Below are 17,188 nucleotides of genomic sequence, written 5' to 3'. Positions count from 1 at the left end.
TTAAATAATATATGTGACACTCTCAGAGAAATAAATGCACCGTATAACTTAAATCGACTTCGGACCTCTGATCCAGGTAATCAAACACGGCTTAAGGTGGTCTCTCGTGAAAGGTGCAGATTAGAAATTCTTAAAATAAGGGGGTTGAATTTTGAAAATATATAAACCAGGCGAGTGCCAAAAAACATTGGAGCGCGGCTGTTTTCCCTATTACCTGCTCTGCTCGCTTTCGCGAGCGTGGAATTCTTTGTGCTGGATAGTCATATCAAACAGTTTGTTAAAATGCCTCAATGACTTTGCTTCGAATTTACTACAGGTTTACTGCCGGTTTCTTCCTCGGCTCTTTCCCGCGAAGGTGGAATTCTTTGTGCTGGATAATCGTATCACACTGTTCGTTAAAATGCTTCGATGTCTTTCCTTCGAATTTACTCCAGGTTTGCTGCCGGTTTTCTTCCTTGGCTCTTTTGTTGTCGCCAGTATCTTCAGAGGAGGTGCCATTTTTGCTACCATTCCGGTGATGCTATCTTCGGACTACCATTTCAGGATCTCCTCATGACCTATAAAAACACATACCAATTAGAACAAATTCAAGCCCGGATGATCACATGTGGCCTCTCCAGCAACTACTTCATTCTATCTAAGCTTCTGCAAGCTTGTGATCATGAATGTTCCCTGCTCATTTTCAACCACTTGGAGGATGCACCAACATTTATTTGGAATACGATGATTCAGAAGCTTGTCGATCAGAGCTGTACAAAACTAGCTCTTACTTTCTACATGAGAATGATGAGGGAGGGGGCGAAACCCAATAATTACACGTTTCCTTCTTTACTCAAAGGATGTACTGACCTCTCAGCATTTCTGGAAGGAACTCAGTTGCATTGTCACATTGTTAAGCTTTGCGATGATCATGACGAGTTCTTGTACAGCTCCCTCATCCGTATGTATTGTAGCTTTGGTGATGTGGTGTCAGGTCGCAAGGTGTTTGATCAAATGCCGCACAAAAATGTGGTCTGCTGGACCTCTTTGCTTTGTGGGTACGTTGAAAATGGTAACGTGGATGCAGGTAGAGAAGTGTTCGAAAAAATGCCTGGGAGAGATATCGTCGTGTTTAGTGCAATGATCTCTGGCTATGTGCACGGGCAGAGATACAGAGAAGCATTGGGCGTGTTGCTTGAGATGCAGGCGGAGTTCAGGAAGCCCAACGAGGGACTCCTTGTAGGAGTCATTGCTGCTTGTGCTGGTTTGAGAGCCCTGAAATATGGAGCGTCGTTCCATTCCTATATGGGCAAGATGGGCTTCGTGGGGAGCATAAATGTAATGACGGCATTGGTGGACATGTACGCTAAATGTGGAGAGATACTTGATGGTATCAAACTGTTTGATGAAATGCACCAGAAAAGCTTACTGTCTTGGAACGTTATGATAACGGGGTTGGCTATGCATGGAAAGGCCAAGAACGCACTGGGGGTCTACACAAAGATGCTAAAGCTTGGGATCAGGCCAGATGGAGTTACCTTGTTGGGACTCTTGGATGCTTGTAGTCATGGAGGATTGGTAGTCGATGGCATTAGCTTGTTTGAGGGAATGACTTGTGCTTACTTCATTGAGCCCCAGCTGGAGCATTTTGGTTGCATGGTTGATCTTCTTTCCCGTGCTGGGCTTCTGCAGGAGGCCAACAAGCTTGTTGAAGAAATGCCAATGAAGCCAGATGCTGGAATATGGGGCGCATTGCTTGCTGGTTGTAGGATTCATGGTGATATTGACGCTGTCGAGCGCATAGCCGAGAGAGCAGTGGAGTCTCAACCTGATCATGCTGGACGTTACATGCTCTTGTCAAATGTCTACACATGGACAAACAGGTGGAGTGATGCAGTTCAAGTAAGGGAATTGATGGCTATAAGAGGGGTGAAAGTGAGGCCTGGTTGTAGTTCCATAGAGGTGCAAGGGTCTAGCCTTGAAGAAAACATGGTTGATGACCTGGTTGACGTGAGAAAAACTAGTAAAGATATTAACCATCTTAATGGAAGCAGGAAATTTTCTTACAGCATTTTGGTTATTTTTTGTTTGAAGGAACATTTGGGAACAATCTCTAGATGTTGTTTGATCTTCTTGGATGACAGAGACGCTACTCTTAGGAGTCATTTGGCAGAAGGGATACTTTCTAAGTATCCCATGAATTTGCCTCAAATATTGTGGCAGGTTTATGGAATAATAGTTCTAGTATTCTTTGAGTCCGAATCTTTGGGGTAGATTCATGAGATGGCCATGAAACAACCCCTTAGAGTAAGTGACTTGGTAACATTGGCTTAATATACAGTTGCCTGCATAATGATATGAAACTTGAAGCAAGAACTTGAACGAATCAATTTAAAATATAAGACCCTTCCATTCTAGCTAAGGGTTAATGTACTAAATTTATACACATAAGGAGCTGCCATATTTAGTGTCTTTATCAGGTTAGAAAAGCTTCAACATATGAATCAAATTGTGAAGAGTCAACCTCATAATGTAGGAATATTTTTACAATATGACGAGTGACAACCCATATATCAAGAATAAATTTCTTAAATCGATCTGTGTTTCGGAATCCAGGATCTTGGGCATATAAATCTGTTTTGAAATCTAGATTTTAACAAACTAAGGATCTCAGCTAGAACCATCTACACTTTTCTAGTTTAGATTCTTTGATCTTTGCGTCTCAAAATCTGGGAATCTTGAGTTCAGATCTGAGGTAATCAAGCGCCTGCATTTTATCAGTTCCATGCTAATAAGTATTCTAGCTTAGACTAAGCTTACAAATGTATTTTTTTGTATTAGGTAGCAGAAAATGTAGTGTACCAGTGTTTGGATGCAATTTTTTCAAGTAACAAAATGCTTTAACACCTTATATTATGGCCAAAAACTGATAAAGTAAAAAATCAAAATCGTATATTCTGCCAGCTTTCTGCTTCCCCTTGTAGGCTAAAACCGTCACGAAAACAAGTAGGCCTCAACTCTCGGGCTTATCACCATCTCCAATTTGTGGCATATCGTCAGGAACCTTCAAGGACTACGATTTTCATGCATGTTGACGTTTGTCTCTTCTCAAGTGAATAATTGGCATAAACTGGAGCAATTGTCCTTGTTGGTGAGGGTCTTCATCAGGATTTATTTCACCAGTGTACAAGATGTATAGATCAGCTAAATCAAGTGTTAAATTGATTGCAATTTTTAGTTCAAGTAGCAAAAAGGTTATGACCCACCACCACCAACCCTGCCCATTGGGTCCAAAGCTGCTTTAATGCATATAGTAAAGTCAGTGTAAAGCCAGTGTTGTCCTCTACCTTCATAATGCAAAGGAAAATAATGCCCATAGAAATCGAATGGGCAGTGCCACTAACCTAACCAGCTTTGCTCCTCGAAGCCATTAACTATTTCATCATTTTGCCCAAACATAAGTTCTAAGGTTCCAAAAACTGCCACAGCATGAATTTTGGATCTGTGAGAAGGAGACATGGATTACTACAACAATGAGCCCATACATTAATCCATGGATCTGAAGTCCTCCCCCGACCATGGATTTGGTGTAAAAGGGATCTTAATTCTTAAATCCCTAATTAATGATTTTACCCACTAAAAATAGACCCGAAGTGAACCCCCCGCATCAAACTTGAGGAGAGTCATTGGAAAGCTCAGATTGACAGTATTAAGACCTGATCCAAGGTCTTCAGTGAGGGTTCAACAAACTTTATTATCATGTACATACACAATCCAACATAAAATAAAAATTCTGGAACTTTGCAGAAAACGAATACCCAAAAAATGCAAGACAAGACGAGCGCTTTGTTATTTGTTGTCATCAACGGTGCTTCGACACGCACACCCTCTCCATCTGCAGACAACGGTCCTGCAGCAACACTAATGATGATTATCCAAAGTAACGCAGGCTCCAACGGGCTCACGTGTACAGCTGCTGCAGATCTGCTTTGAACGTCGATCTCAAGTTCTCCCTCTTCAGCTTCAAGGCAGCGGTGACAAGACCGGATTCTGGGGTCCATGGATCTGGTAAGAGCTTGATTTTAGCCGGAATTTCGAACTTGTCAAGCCTGCCTACTTTGCCTTCCTGCAGGACACCATGAGAGGAGAGAAAAATCAACAAGTTAGCTAAGTTAGATGCCGGCTGCACGGAAACGAGCATGAAGGATTCTTCTGCAGAGCATTCCTGTTTGACATTTTGAAATGGAATCCCTCCAATCTCTAAAAGATTTCACATATATTCACAACAGCACCCAAGAGCACCTGTTCATGCATACAGACACACACATATATGCATCCCTTTTTTGCCCGTAAAGGTACACACATTGATTTGGTTGCATGAAAGTTCTTAGAGGAGATCCTGAAATGGGATGAACAGGAACAAATATTTTGGTAAATCATTAGCATCCGATGCTTACAAGTAGCATTGGTGATGCAGGTTGAAATTGGCCGACGCACATGAGGGGTACTCCACAATGAAAGTTTCTCAGTGGAAGCAGCTTTCAGAAGGTCCATGGAATTTTGGTTGGCTTCTAGTTCTTGCTGAGACAAATTTTGATTGATGGAAAATAAAAAAGATTGATTGAATTTTTCTTTTCTAGATGAAAATCCTCTAAGTTGGTAAGAACCTACACGGTTCAAGCAGGGTAGAGGGTCATATCACCTCCATATTCAGCTACTGAGGAAGAGGGAGATAAAGAGTTGGATATGTATCAGTAAGACTACCATTTCTATCCTGTCGAGTAATCCAATGCACACAGAAGGGGGAATCTCTTCCTTGCTCACTGGAGGCATCTTCTGGATTGACCAGGCGATGCGTTTGTTAGTTTCCTGCCAGACTGCAAATCCTCTGGCAGGATAGTGGTCGCAGTTTGGCTTCACGGAGGTTGCCCATGGTTGCATAAAGGACATTTCCATGCAGATTGAATGGATATCTTTCTAGCATCAAAGAGACACGATCCTCTAATATACCCCCGTCATTCCTGAACATGCGTTTAATGGAATGTACAAACAAGTCGCAGCATGAGCCACATATATTAAAAAAATCTCACCAAATATTATAACATTGACAAATTTTCATGAAAAAAGAATTAACTGATTCCTAAAGCTAATGATGTATTAACTACTATTAGGCCATGGAGGGAGGGGGAAAGGAAAAAAATTTATGGACCTTTGCAAGAGCTTTCTGAACTTCTTCAACTGCTTCTTTCTTGTCGCACAGGTCTGCGAAATCCTTGTATTGAACACCGGAACTCTGAGCCCACTTTTCAAGGACTGCATGTGAGGGAACGACAAGGGCGACACAGTAATTGTGGAAAGGATCCGCATGTACCATGATGCTTTCAACATATTGGCATGATGCTAACACTGCCTCTACCTAGAATACTAGATGTGAGGATCAATCTATTGAAAGAAATCCAATTTATCTACAAGGAATATCGAGTAACAACATCCAATACCTTTCCCAGGGAAACATACTCTCCATGTTGTAGTTTCACTATATCCTTCTTCCTGTCGATGATCTCAAGGCAGCCATCAGGATGAAATTGACCTACATCACCGGTGTAGAACCAACGCATGCCCCTATCATCTACCTAAATTTGAGGAACTGTCATACTGCAGGTATCCTAATGGTTTTGACCATTAATACATTCAAAGTCAAAGATTGCAATTTTCTACCTTGTACACTTCATCAGTTTTTGCTTCATTTTTGTAATAACCTTGAGTCACACTGGGGCCTCCAATTACAATCTCTCCTCGAGGCATTGGTTTATCAGAGACTGTATATCCGCCTTCTTCCCAAGAGACAAGCTGTCAAATAGAAATGGAATTGAAATTGAATATTGCCAGTAAATAGAACTATTAATAATCTGCTTTTCAATTTCAAAATTCAAATATCTTACAAGTGGCCAAGGAACCATCCTAAAGTGCAACAGTGCCAAAACCCAAGAAGGATCAAATTTATCTAACCCCTATATCAGTCTCAGCAACGTACCAAGGTTTTCTAGAAAGAACTTTAAAAGCGGTGACCTAGATAAAATAGAATTACAGTAACATTTGAATTTCAGAGAGAGAGTCTCGACTCTCACCAAAAGCAAAAGAAATGCAAGACGAGGTTTTAAAATGTGGCCATGATTCATATTTGAGAGATTAGAACGTGTCTCCCACGATATCTGAATGATTAGCTTAGAAATCACTTAATCACTTTTTTTTTTCTAAGAGATTTATCAGAAACAGCGGTGGGAGCTACCTTAATAAAACAACAAGGTAAAGGTGGACCAACACGCCCAACTGATGGATCATCCCATTCAGAAAAAGTTGCTCCAGCACATGTCTCTGTTAACCCATAACCTTGACCTATTGGAGCTCTGCAGAGTTATATCAAGTAAGTTTCTGAGACAAACCTCCAGTTAGGTCCAAATAAAGAAAAACACCCACTACGACAGCAATCAAACTTTTATACACCATGCTGCAGAATCCTGCAACAACTCAGGAATATGATAATCAGAAGTTACTTCAACATGATTAAGGACAACATATATGCAAAATTTAAAGAACTCCGTACTACGGAAGTCTTGTCGATCTTCCTTATAGTTGTTCCAGACAGCGTTAGTTCATATGGATAGCATGGTATTTAAATTTCGAAGGATAAAAAGGGGAATTACCCGAAGCAGACATTGATAAACCTTTGAGTATCCCTGGACAGGGGAGCACCACCAGAAAGCATAAAACGGATATTCCCCCCAAGAACAGATCTTATCTTTTTGAAGACAATTAAGTCCCAGAAAAGCTTTTCTAATCCCCACGCACCAAACCAACTTCCCTCAATAGCAGCAAGTCTACGTCTATATGCAATATCAAATAATTTCTTTGCCAGCCCACCTTTCTCTGCAACCTATTGATTACAAATAGTGATGAGTTTTATCACAATAAAAGGCAAATATTTAAAAATGCCAATCAGTAAACAAACCTTTTTAAATACTGCCTCCCGAACCCGATCTAGAATTGCTGGTACTGCTGCCATAAGTGTGGGCTGCAACACGGTTGCATCTCCTTGTGATCCTTTCATGATTTTATTGGATGAATCAGTCAATGTCAAAGCTGAACCATATCCTACTGCAGTGCCCGCGGCCAACATCACCGTCTAGAAATATCATCACATGATCACATTAAATTATATATATGATTCTGAAACTATTTGGAAAAAAAAAAACTCTGGTGTGAAAACCGACCTCAGCTGCCAATTCCAGAACATGAGCCAAGGGCAAATAAGCCAAGTAAACATCCTTATTGCCTATTCCTGGAATTATTGTCAACACAGCCGCTGCAGTTGCAACTATGTTACCATGAGTCATCATCACTCCCTGCAACATCAGATGTAAAGGCCAAAATACGAAGTTAGCACTTCAGAAGTTAGAACAAGAAACTAGAAATTATATGGTATCAGCTCAGACTTTCATCAAACGAGAAGCACGACTCTAGCAAGTAACCATATTGCTTGCCCTTCCTTTCAGAAAACCATGAAAGAGGCAATAGAGGGACAGATCCTACCTGAATATGCCCACTCAAAGTCTGCATAAGGAGAGGAACTCAATAACAATATTAACTGATTTTTCTTTTCAAAATCTCATCAGTCGTCATCACTTTAAGCAATAATTTCAAAAGACTAATCCTGAATAAAATTTCAGACTTCCACTAACTTTAGACATTTCACAATGTTAATGTGATAATTATGTTCAAATATATTTTATCATTTAAAATTTTCATTATATGTCATTTTAACTTTGGAAAGTTTACCAAGAACTTCCCAAACAACTGAAAAGTTATAAATATCATGATTCATGAGTTTGTCAACAACGACATTAGGCAAAGGAATATACCCCTTCTTATCTTTTCTTTGGCCCTACTGCCCTTCTAGCTCTAAACACCAAGCAAGCAACAATAGGGATTAATACAGCACATGAATATCCTAAAATTTTCTTTGTATTGTAAAAAAAAAAAAAAAAAAGGAACCCATCTGAGCATCATAACGATCATGCTAATGATCATCATGACCTGCCTCTAAGCATTGCTAAATAGTGTTACTTTCCATGGAAATGTATCAATTATAGATCTGGCAACTCTAGCCAGCAAGATGGCTGGCTGTTGACGTTTTGATGAGCTCCAAAGAATTTGTCTTAGTTGCGAGGTAGGTTTCCTAAACTAAATCCTGCACCTACTTCTCAATTACATCTAGGTTGATCAGTTGATTTATATGGTCAAAATGGTGCCAGTTTTTAGAACAATTAGGAATATTCATAACCTCATGAGGCTAAAATAGCCACTTTATGGGCAACGTTTCAAAAAAAATGAGATACTTTTACCTACTGAGTAAAACACCACTTTACCTTTGGTAGGCCGGTACTACCACTTGTATACATTATCACTGCAATGTCAGAACTTTGAGGTATTCTTGCATCAACAGCATTTTCCATCCCCAACCTTCGAACTTCAGAAAAAGATGAAACCTTCCACCTTGACAGCTTTTCTAATAAATCAGAAGTTAATTCAGCTCCATCTTCTTCCATATATACAAGTGACTTAACTGAATGTAGCTGTGCGCTTATTGCAGCCAACTTCTTCAATTGCTTGAAATCACAGATCAAAGTTGAAACCTCCGTCTGCAAGCCCAAACCAAAAAGGTTAAATCATATAACGTCTAAACTTTCAAAAATCATGCCTTCAAAATGTACATCTTTGTTAAATATTTCAATTTGTTGTAAAAGGTGTAATCCAACATGTACTGGTTCAATCCAACATAAGACATGGAGCACAATTTTCAATCAAGAACTGGGAACTCTCTGAAAAGGCAATGCAATAACAAAAAACAGACAGAAGTTTCCAATATTATTACAATATGTACTAGGTTATACACTGTAGAACAAAAACACACACTTCTGTGATTAGTCCCGGGTTACCATCATCTCAAATCAGTTAATGAGTAAAGAAATCCAAAATATCCAGCAACTAGGTTTTCCTCCTGCTTATCATTTTCTGCCAACCTCTTTACCAGGTCCTGAAATTGGTGTACATCTGTTGCTGCCCATAATCAAATTGGTTAGGGGGGTTTCTCAATTATTTTGAGATCGGCCAAATGCATTTTTAATAATGCTAAAAATAAGGTGCAACCTTCTACGGTCATAGGACTTCCCCGTGCAACTTTTAAAGAACAGGCCGATAAAAATAAGGTGCAACCTTCTACGGTCATAGAACTTCCTCGTGCAACTTTTAAAGAATGTGCCGAATTTACGTGGTTTATGTAAAACTACCCAAAACAGTACAAAATGGAAATCTCTCCACAGATTCAGTGGCAGGCATGGTGGAAGAGAGCTATGGACCTTTTGAAGGTTTGTGTACTTTAAAACTACAAAATTGTATATGTTTTCTATAATCATGTTAAATATAAAAAATTCACAGAAATTGATATTCTGAAAAAGGAATATTAAAAATTTCCCGTTCAAGAAAGCATGCATTTAATTACCCATGTGAAACAATCATGAAACATGTACTTCATCCAAGAAAAACCTAGAGATCATGCACACCTGAAGGAAAAAAAGCAAATTCTGCCTACTCTCCTCCGAGTAGAAGAGTGGTCTATTATCTGACAGTTAGTGTTGTAATAAGTCTCCAACAGTCTCATTTTCTATCTATATGGAAACACCATTCCTTTCCTGCCAAGCAAGGCCATAGCCATACTTCAAAAACAAGCTTAAAACAAAGAATCACTGCCTTGCTGCTGGGGCTATGGCCGATATTCAAAAGAATCTTGATGTACGACGATTGAGATGAGAATTGGTATTCCAATTCAATCCATTTTTTAAAGAAGTCAGGCAAAATTATAGTGCTGAGTCTCTGCTCCCACCCTTCTTAACATATGATTCTACCACTTTATCCCTCTTGATGTAAAACCAACTTCTGTATACAACTACCAGGTGATTGTCGCTCGACAGCCTGATTCTGTCAATTTTTGGCCTTCCCAGACTTGTTTGAGTAAAGTAAAACATCCAGGAAGCGAGGCGCTTGGCTTGGGATGGATGCGATGACAAAAAAATGGTATGCTTGCCTGAAAAACTCCAATAGTTGGGCGTCCAAGAGAGCCTTCATTTAGGAATAGAGATTTTAAACTAGAAAAATTTTTCCTTTCTATTGTGCTCAGTGGAGGAACTGCCTAAGCATAATCTCTCATGGGGTTTAGCTCATTATTGATATGAGCCAGTTGTGATTCCCTCTCTCTCTCTCTCTCTCTCTCTCACACACACACACACACACATAAATTATGTGCAAAAAGTAATTCTCTTGATGGAAAATACAAAAGCTTTCTTCTATTGCAAAAATCAATCCCAAATATCTCTAAGCACTCTAGGACACATATCTTCTTGTTTTACACAACAATGTCCAAGGACCATACGACTACTACATTATGTAAGATAATCAACAAATAGTTATGCAAAAGTGTTGACTACATCAATACCTACATTTTTCTGCTTTCAGGAAATAACAAGCTACAATAATGCATGGGTTTCTAAATTATATAGGAGAAAGCAACACAAAATCATAATGTGGAACGAACAACGTAGAGTCGTAGACTCATTTAAGCATTCAAATTTTACAAAAACAATGTCAATAGTGCTTCTACAAAATTGTAAACCAAGACATAATCCAGGAAAAGAACAACGTAAGACAAGAAAAGAGAAAACGTATTGTAGGACCATTTAGATCATTCATACCTCATTTAATGAATGGACAAGAGCTTCTTCACCCAAAGATGCATAGATAGTAACAACTGTTATACTCTGACGAAAGCATCCCTGATAGAATAAGAGATTATTTATACATGAGCACAAGTCTGTACAAAGCCTTTCCAGCCAATCATGTTACATGCAAGTAATTTGAAACCATTATTGCCAGAGTTTCAGAATCTTAACCTTAATATACTTAACTTCAACTAGAAAAAAAAAAGGATTTGCTGATCGTGCTGTATGATTGACAGCTAGAAGACTTTCTAAGTACAAATGGCAGAAATGACATATTCCAAAACTCAATAAAATAGATAAATAAATGATAACCAGCTAAGGAAAAGTACCTGCAAGGAGATGAACCATTCTGCTCTAGTTTCAGCAAAAATTGCCGCACGATCACTTTTATCATGGCCCAACTTTATTAGGCCCGATGCAAAATCTGAAGCATGTTGAAATGTCTCAGTAAAGGTAAGCCATTTATAGTCACTCATTTGTAGCTTCTCAAAAGTCCTCCCATCAGCTGACGTTGTAGTTTCCTTTTTAATAACATTTCTTGTCCCCAAAAAAGGATTGCTGGCATGTTTTTGGCAGGATTGTTCAAAGACAACAGCAAGGTTGGTGCCACCTTCCCATGGAACCTCAACTAAAGAAGGAAATCTCGCACTGCGAACAGTAAATCCAGGATCTCCGCCAACATCAACCTGTACTCCCCTCTGCCTATGTTTCTTGCTTCCACTTAACATGGCTGAAAATAACACAGATAAGACAGTGCCTAGTATAAGGACAATTGAGGTTGTAGAAAGCCAAGAGATCTGCCCAAACACCTTATCACCATCACCCATGCACTGCAATTGGCCCTTAATTAACTCCTATAGCATCATTATGATGTCAGCTAATAGGTTCAGGAATCAGAATGAAAGCCTTAGTTATGGTACAAGACAGCTATTACAGGAGAGATCTACAAATCGCAAGAAAAAAGTTAAAAGTCAAGACCGCAAAAGAAAAAGACAAACAAGGGGAACTTAGAAAAGAAAAACTCTACTTGAAAGCCACACAACACAGACAAACTAGCTGAGTGATGCTAGCAAATTATTTTAGTTCAAGTGCAGTTAATATGGCAAAGCAGAGATTTGCAGTGCTATTTGACAATCAAATTAGCAAAATAATATAACATCCAACATGTCTTAGAAAAGGAAGAAGTAACCAACGAAAAATTCCAATAAAAGAAAGGCTCCTGACTTTGAAATATGAACTACAAGCAAAATTTTCACTTAAACCAAATGCTTAAGAAAAAAGTTGCTTTGAAATTAAATGTCGAATCAGATACATTACAAGGAAAGATGCAAAAGAAAAAAAAACAGCATGGAGCCTAGAAGGGGAAAATTTTTGAAGATCAGTGTCACTAAAACATAACTTACACAAAATGTAACACACCAAATATGTGAGGAAATATTTCAGAATAGTCCTATGTCAAAAAATTACATAAATTTTCAGGGGCTTATATGTTTGTGCATTATATCAACGGTTGCCTTAGTTCATAGACTTTCCGAATATAAATTGAAGCACGCTATATGGAGATTATGAAGGCCTAAAATTTCTACATATTGTGCCCTTCCACCATCTATCTTACGAGATTGAGATATTAGACCATTCCCTTTTATGATGGAAGGAGCTCTACTGTAGCCCATGTACCCTACAGGTCAATCGAGTGTAGCATTAGTTATTTCGAATTTCTTCAGGCCCCTCGAGGATGCCAGTCCTTACGTTCATGAGAATTGCATAATCTAGATTAATGTAACCTTTACGACCAAATTCTTCATATAAAAAGATGAATTTATCGATATAGATAAATAATAATTTCTAGAAGCTGGCTACTAATAACTTCTTCCACAGATAATGAATATATGAACAAGCAAATCCAACTTCTGCGGAAGCCAATAGAAATATCAATAAATCAATGAAATTTAATCATGTAATTGAATGTAAATAGAGCTAAATCTGCATTCACAAGATCAGGAAAAATTCCATTTTAACAGTGCAGACCCCTCTAGTCAACTGCATCAAGTTGACAAAGTGATGCTAACTTCAACAGATCAAAACCAAAACGTGAAACGAAATTCAACTAAATAAAAGAATTTTATCTCCATTAGTGAACAGCTGCTTTCAGAATTTCAAGCAAACATAAAACATGACAAGAAAATGTGTTAGCTTTCTTGCCAAACTTACTGGAAGTTCACGGTTCCATCAATACGTAAAGAAGAAATCAGATCGTCGTTCCTATACACCTGATTCACCTTTAGCAAAGAAAGTTAAAGAGATAAACCCGGAGACTTGCTTTTTTTGCTGAAACTACTAAAGTTCCCGCGTTTCTGATAAAACTGACACAAGAAAACTGATCTCCGTTTCTGTAAACTCTTTTTACCTTCAGTTCACAAATTCAAACAAAAAAGGAAATTCACCACAGACAACGAATCCCACTCGAGAACCTCTCAAAATTTTCGACAACCTAAAAAAAGAGCTTCATAGCATAAAATCACTTCTTACCCGATCCAAACGACATGAAATTGAAAAGAAAAACAAAACAAAACAAAAGCTAATCAATAGATTTGTCGCAGGAGATGAAGAACGCAAGATATCTTCGTAATTATCGTATAACCATCAAATTTCATAAAAAAATGGATCAAGAAATGGAAAAAAAAAAGACTACTAAAAATGCATATAATGAATCGCCGGGAAGTATTTGACTCAAAACGAGGGAGATCAAGCGACCAGGGAGGGAAGAAACGAAGCTTCAGACATGTTCCCAGCAAAAGCAATAAGAAAAACAAACGAATTTCCCTCGATTTCCTTACTTCGTGGGGTTTCTTCGCGCGATCGGAAGTTTCCCGCCTAACGCAAATGAGGGACGATCGGCGAGAGAAGGAAGGCCGAGTCTTCGAACGGTGCGCCTGCTGAGTCTCTGACTACGTACAACTTTTGAAGAGTCTGAAACCCTTCTCGTCAACAACGCCATTTCTATTTCTGACCCGATGATGTGTGAAAAGCGCAAACCCGTAGCTTCGGTTCCGGATAACTGCCGATATTCAAATCCAGTTACGACCGGAACAGCTGTGCTTTGGACCGTCGGAAATTGGACCGAAAATATCCGACTCAAAACCGAAATGGTCAAAGATAAAATCCAGATTTATTTTTATCTGATCTTAAACTATAAACCGGATTTACTTCCACATCCGAATCAAAGCCAAAATTTATTTTGGATCAGATTCCGATATGGTACACTCGAATTATTGTTAATTCCAATTAAGACCCAGACCGGACGGCTTTTGGCAAATTTAAAAATGCAACAAGGTCGATATATTATTAAAAAAAAATGCATATAAGTTATCATTTCTTCCGAACCAGTTCGAGCTGTTGAGATATTTTATTGAACAAGACACATAATGTCCGAATATTTCGTGGAAGGAAAACGCCGTTTATCTGCTTTAAATAAGAATGATAGAGAGGTTTATTATAAGGTTTTTTTATAGATTGAATTGGACGCAATTAATACTAAAATTGTGCAGTTTTTACTAATGTCTAATGCTGCGAAAAAACTCGACCAGTTCGTCAAGGATGTAAATGGATCGGCAAGATTCGAGGACTGACCCGAAATTGAATTGGTTTAGTCGGATCTGCTAAAGAGAAACGGATTTGAGTCTCAATTGAATTTGGGCTCGACATGTAGTTCAATTGATCGGATCTAAAACTTGGGACCCGATAAAGATGTAACCTGAATATATGCAAGGTCTGGATCTTACCCCGAAGACAAGTCTCATAATGATGACAAGCTTAAACGGCGTTTTAAAGGCTACCTTCCGTCGCAATTAACAACAAAACAGAAGGCCATTCGTGTCAATTTCAAAAAGAAAAAAAAAATTTCACTCCATGTGCTCCATGTGACTGGCCATTGCTTATCGAGGAAATACAAATATTTGTTAGTAGATATGCTTTCATGATTCTTCAAAAACAAAAATAGTTTTCAAAAATAATAAATGTACAAAAAAATAATTAAAAACGTTAAAATCGAATTTGAAATAAAATCGCAGATTCTGCAAATTTTGTCTTGCAAAAAAAAAGTAAATGTAATATGCATAGATAAAAATAAGAAAAATCCTTTAAAATACATTAAACAAGAGTGGCATCTACATGAATGAAATTAGCTTTTAATGGTTTGTCAGCCCGATCAGAAACACTACGTCCCTAAGAGAAATTCAATTACATCTTATGAACCACAATTCTCAAGAATTCGAGGTTGATGACTTGTTTTCTGTCATATTCTTTAGCATATATATACTTTTTATTGCAATTGCTCCTAAACTCGATCCCATTGCTTCTAATTGTCAACCCTCAACAAAATTACATCCTGATGTAAGATCTACGACTTCTCGTCATTTTTATATTTGAACTTCCCATTTTGTGAGAAAGAAAAAGACCACAGACTGGTATAATATTATTATACAAAGAAATCATTCACATGCTCACATGGTGACGATCGAGCACGTTTAATTTTTTTTTTTACTTTTTCATGCATTTTTTAATTTAGCTTTTAATTAAGAACAAAAAATTGTAATTATATGGTCAACATCGATTTACTGATTAAATAATTAATCAATAGGTAAGAAAAGTGCTCGCTTATTCAAGCGTTTTCTTTATAAAATTCGAAATTTGAAATATTGAAGAAGGAAACTTCATTTTCGATTCGACAAGATTGATTACGATTCCATGGCAATAGCGTCAACATTACCCAACCTCTTTTTTTTTAATTCAAATAATCGAAATAGATTTAAATTTTTTTTAATTAAAATAATCGAAATAGATTTAATTTTTTTTTTTAAATTCGAGGATATATAAGGAAGAGAAAAAAAAGTGCCTTCAAAGTTGGTAGGCGAGAATTGAGATGGAAATTAATGCGGGCGGCGATCCAATAGTTATGGCGAAAGCGAGAAGTGGGCACCATTTTAGTTGAGCAAAATGGAATACAAGAGTCAATTTAGGTTCGAAATTTTTTCATTCCAATTTACATTGAAGTTGGTTCCAAAACTATAGTCGTTTTCTCAAGGTCATGGAATCTCGTTTTTTGGTCGTCTTGGAAGCTCATGGTTAGACTTCCAACTGTTTGAACGCGATATTGAAGATAAAATCAAAATAAAAGTTGGAAATGGTCCTTCCCGTCGGTCTTGTAGTTGTACCCAATAAAATTTTTTTTTCTAACTTTGGCGATGGACCTGCTTACTTTTTAGCAATTCTTGTTTTTGAAAGAGTGTCTGATGTTAACTGTTCAACCACCCGGATGGAAATTTCAAAAAAAATATGGGCAGTGCGCTGGAGGTGAAGTCATCTTTTTTTCTTGTTCTTATATTCCAGGACTACTTCAAAAAGGGCAGAATCAGAAATTTTTTTTATGGAGGGGAATTAAAGTTTATAAAATTTTAAGTTGGGTCGAAATATCATTTTTTACAATTTTATATAGAACAAATATAATTTTCTAAAATGTACATGTAATTATTTTTTTTTTTTTTTAAGTGTGGGTCAAGCCCATACGTCCCCTGAGCTCCGCCCATGCTCCTGCTTCAAAACATTAGTATACGACACACTCTTCAACTCAAGTGTTTTACATGTTATCAGGTTATGATAATAGCACTTATAACAGACTGATTAGCTAAGTTATGCCCTTAGTCAACTGAAAAAAAATACTGAAAATCGATTGAACCTATATGGAGTAAGGCAATTTTTTTTTCATCTAAATGAGCTCAAATTAATCTTTCTTCCTTCATGCGCTTTTATTTTCATAAAAGTTCCTTTGGACGTGTGTTGGTAATGCAACGGTTGCCTTTCAATTCCGCAGCAGGCAGAACAAACACAACAAGACATGTTGAAACTCGGGTTTATTAATCAATCACAATAGCATGAATATGTCTTGCATTCACAATGAAGTATTAATTATTTGCTAACCAATATATCTTGGTTTCTTGAACTGTTTGGTCCATATATTAAGTGAAGTTCGAATTCCATGTATAAATCGACGTAAAATTTATTTATATATGTTTTATAGAATATATGAAATAATATAAGGATGATATGAAATAATTATAAGTTATCCAATCAACTTCATTGATGTTTGTACCTTCTAAAAGTCGTGAGATGTTTTCTAGTCAACATTTTCCACGCTTTGAAAAGCCAAAAGGAATTGTGGGTTTGTGTTGTAGAGACTGCTAAACAAGACAAAACCTGCAAAAACATGTTCAAACACATCATTCAATGGGGAAGACTTGTTCGCGAATGTCACCTCTATCGATCATCAGGTGGAAAAACAAACACATCTTTCATTTATATATATATATATATATATATAT

The 17,188-nt window shown here is 37.6% G+C and overlaps 2 protein-coding genes across 3 annotated transcripts; one reads left to right on the top strand and one right to left on the bottom strand.

Annotated features, from left to right (window-relative positions):
- Nucleotides 1–205: 205 nt before the first annotated feature.
- LOC116259606 (pentatricopeptide repeat-containing protein At2g20540-like) lies at nt 206–2,253 on the top strand. The gene is made up of 2 exons (XM_031637463.2): nt 206–434; nt 544–2,253. The coding sequence occupies exons 1-2, from the start codon at nt 291–293 to the stop codon at nt 2,251–2,253; spliced, it is 1,854 nt and encodes a 617-aa protein (XP_031493323.1). The 5' UTR covers nt 206–290.
- Nucleotides 2,254–3,679: 1,426 nt separating this feature from the next.
- LOC116258546 (long chain acyl-CoA synthetase 8-like) lies at nt 3,680–13,807 on the bottom strand. Of its 2 annotated transcripts, none has more exons than XM_031635731.2 (12): nt 13,649–13,807; nt 11,141–11,541; nt 10,785–10,865; nt 8,406–8,678; nt 7,251–7,382; nt 6,989–7,162; nt 6,684–6,913; nt 6,269–6,386; nt 5,698–5,829; nt 5,478–5,612; nt 5,189–5,395; nt 3,680–4,105 (listed from the first exon to the last, which is right to left on the bottom strand). In XM_031635731.2, the coding sequence occupies exons 2-12, from the start codon at nt 11,537–11,539 to the stop codon at nt 3,941–3,943; spliced, it is 2,046 nt and encodes a 681-aa protein (XP_031491591.1). In that variant the 5' UTR covers nt 11,540–11,541; nt 13,649–13,807; the 3' UTR covers nt 3,680–3,940. The 2 variants fall into 2 exon arrangements, with proteins under 2 accessions (XP_031491591.1, XP_031491590.1); XM_031635730.2 differs by having other exon boundaries at nt 11,141–11,665; nt 13,649–13,803.
- Between the last annotated feature and the right edge of the window lie 3,381 nt (nt 13,808–17,188).

This window comes from Nymphaea colorata, chromosome 8, assembly GCF_008831285.2.
Source record: "Nymphaea colorata isolate Beijing-Zhang1983 chromosome 8, ASM883128v2, whole genome shotgun sequence".
NCBI classification, from domain to species: domain Eukaryota; kingdom Viridiplantae; phylum Streptophyta; class Magnoliopsida; order Nymphaeales; family Nymphaeaceae; genus Nymphaea; species Nymphaea colorata.
The sequence above is the reverse complement of the archived record's forward strand: the minus strand, read 5'-3'. Positions and strand labels throughout refer to the sequence as shown.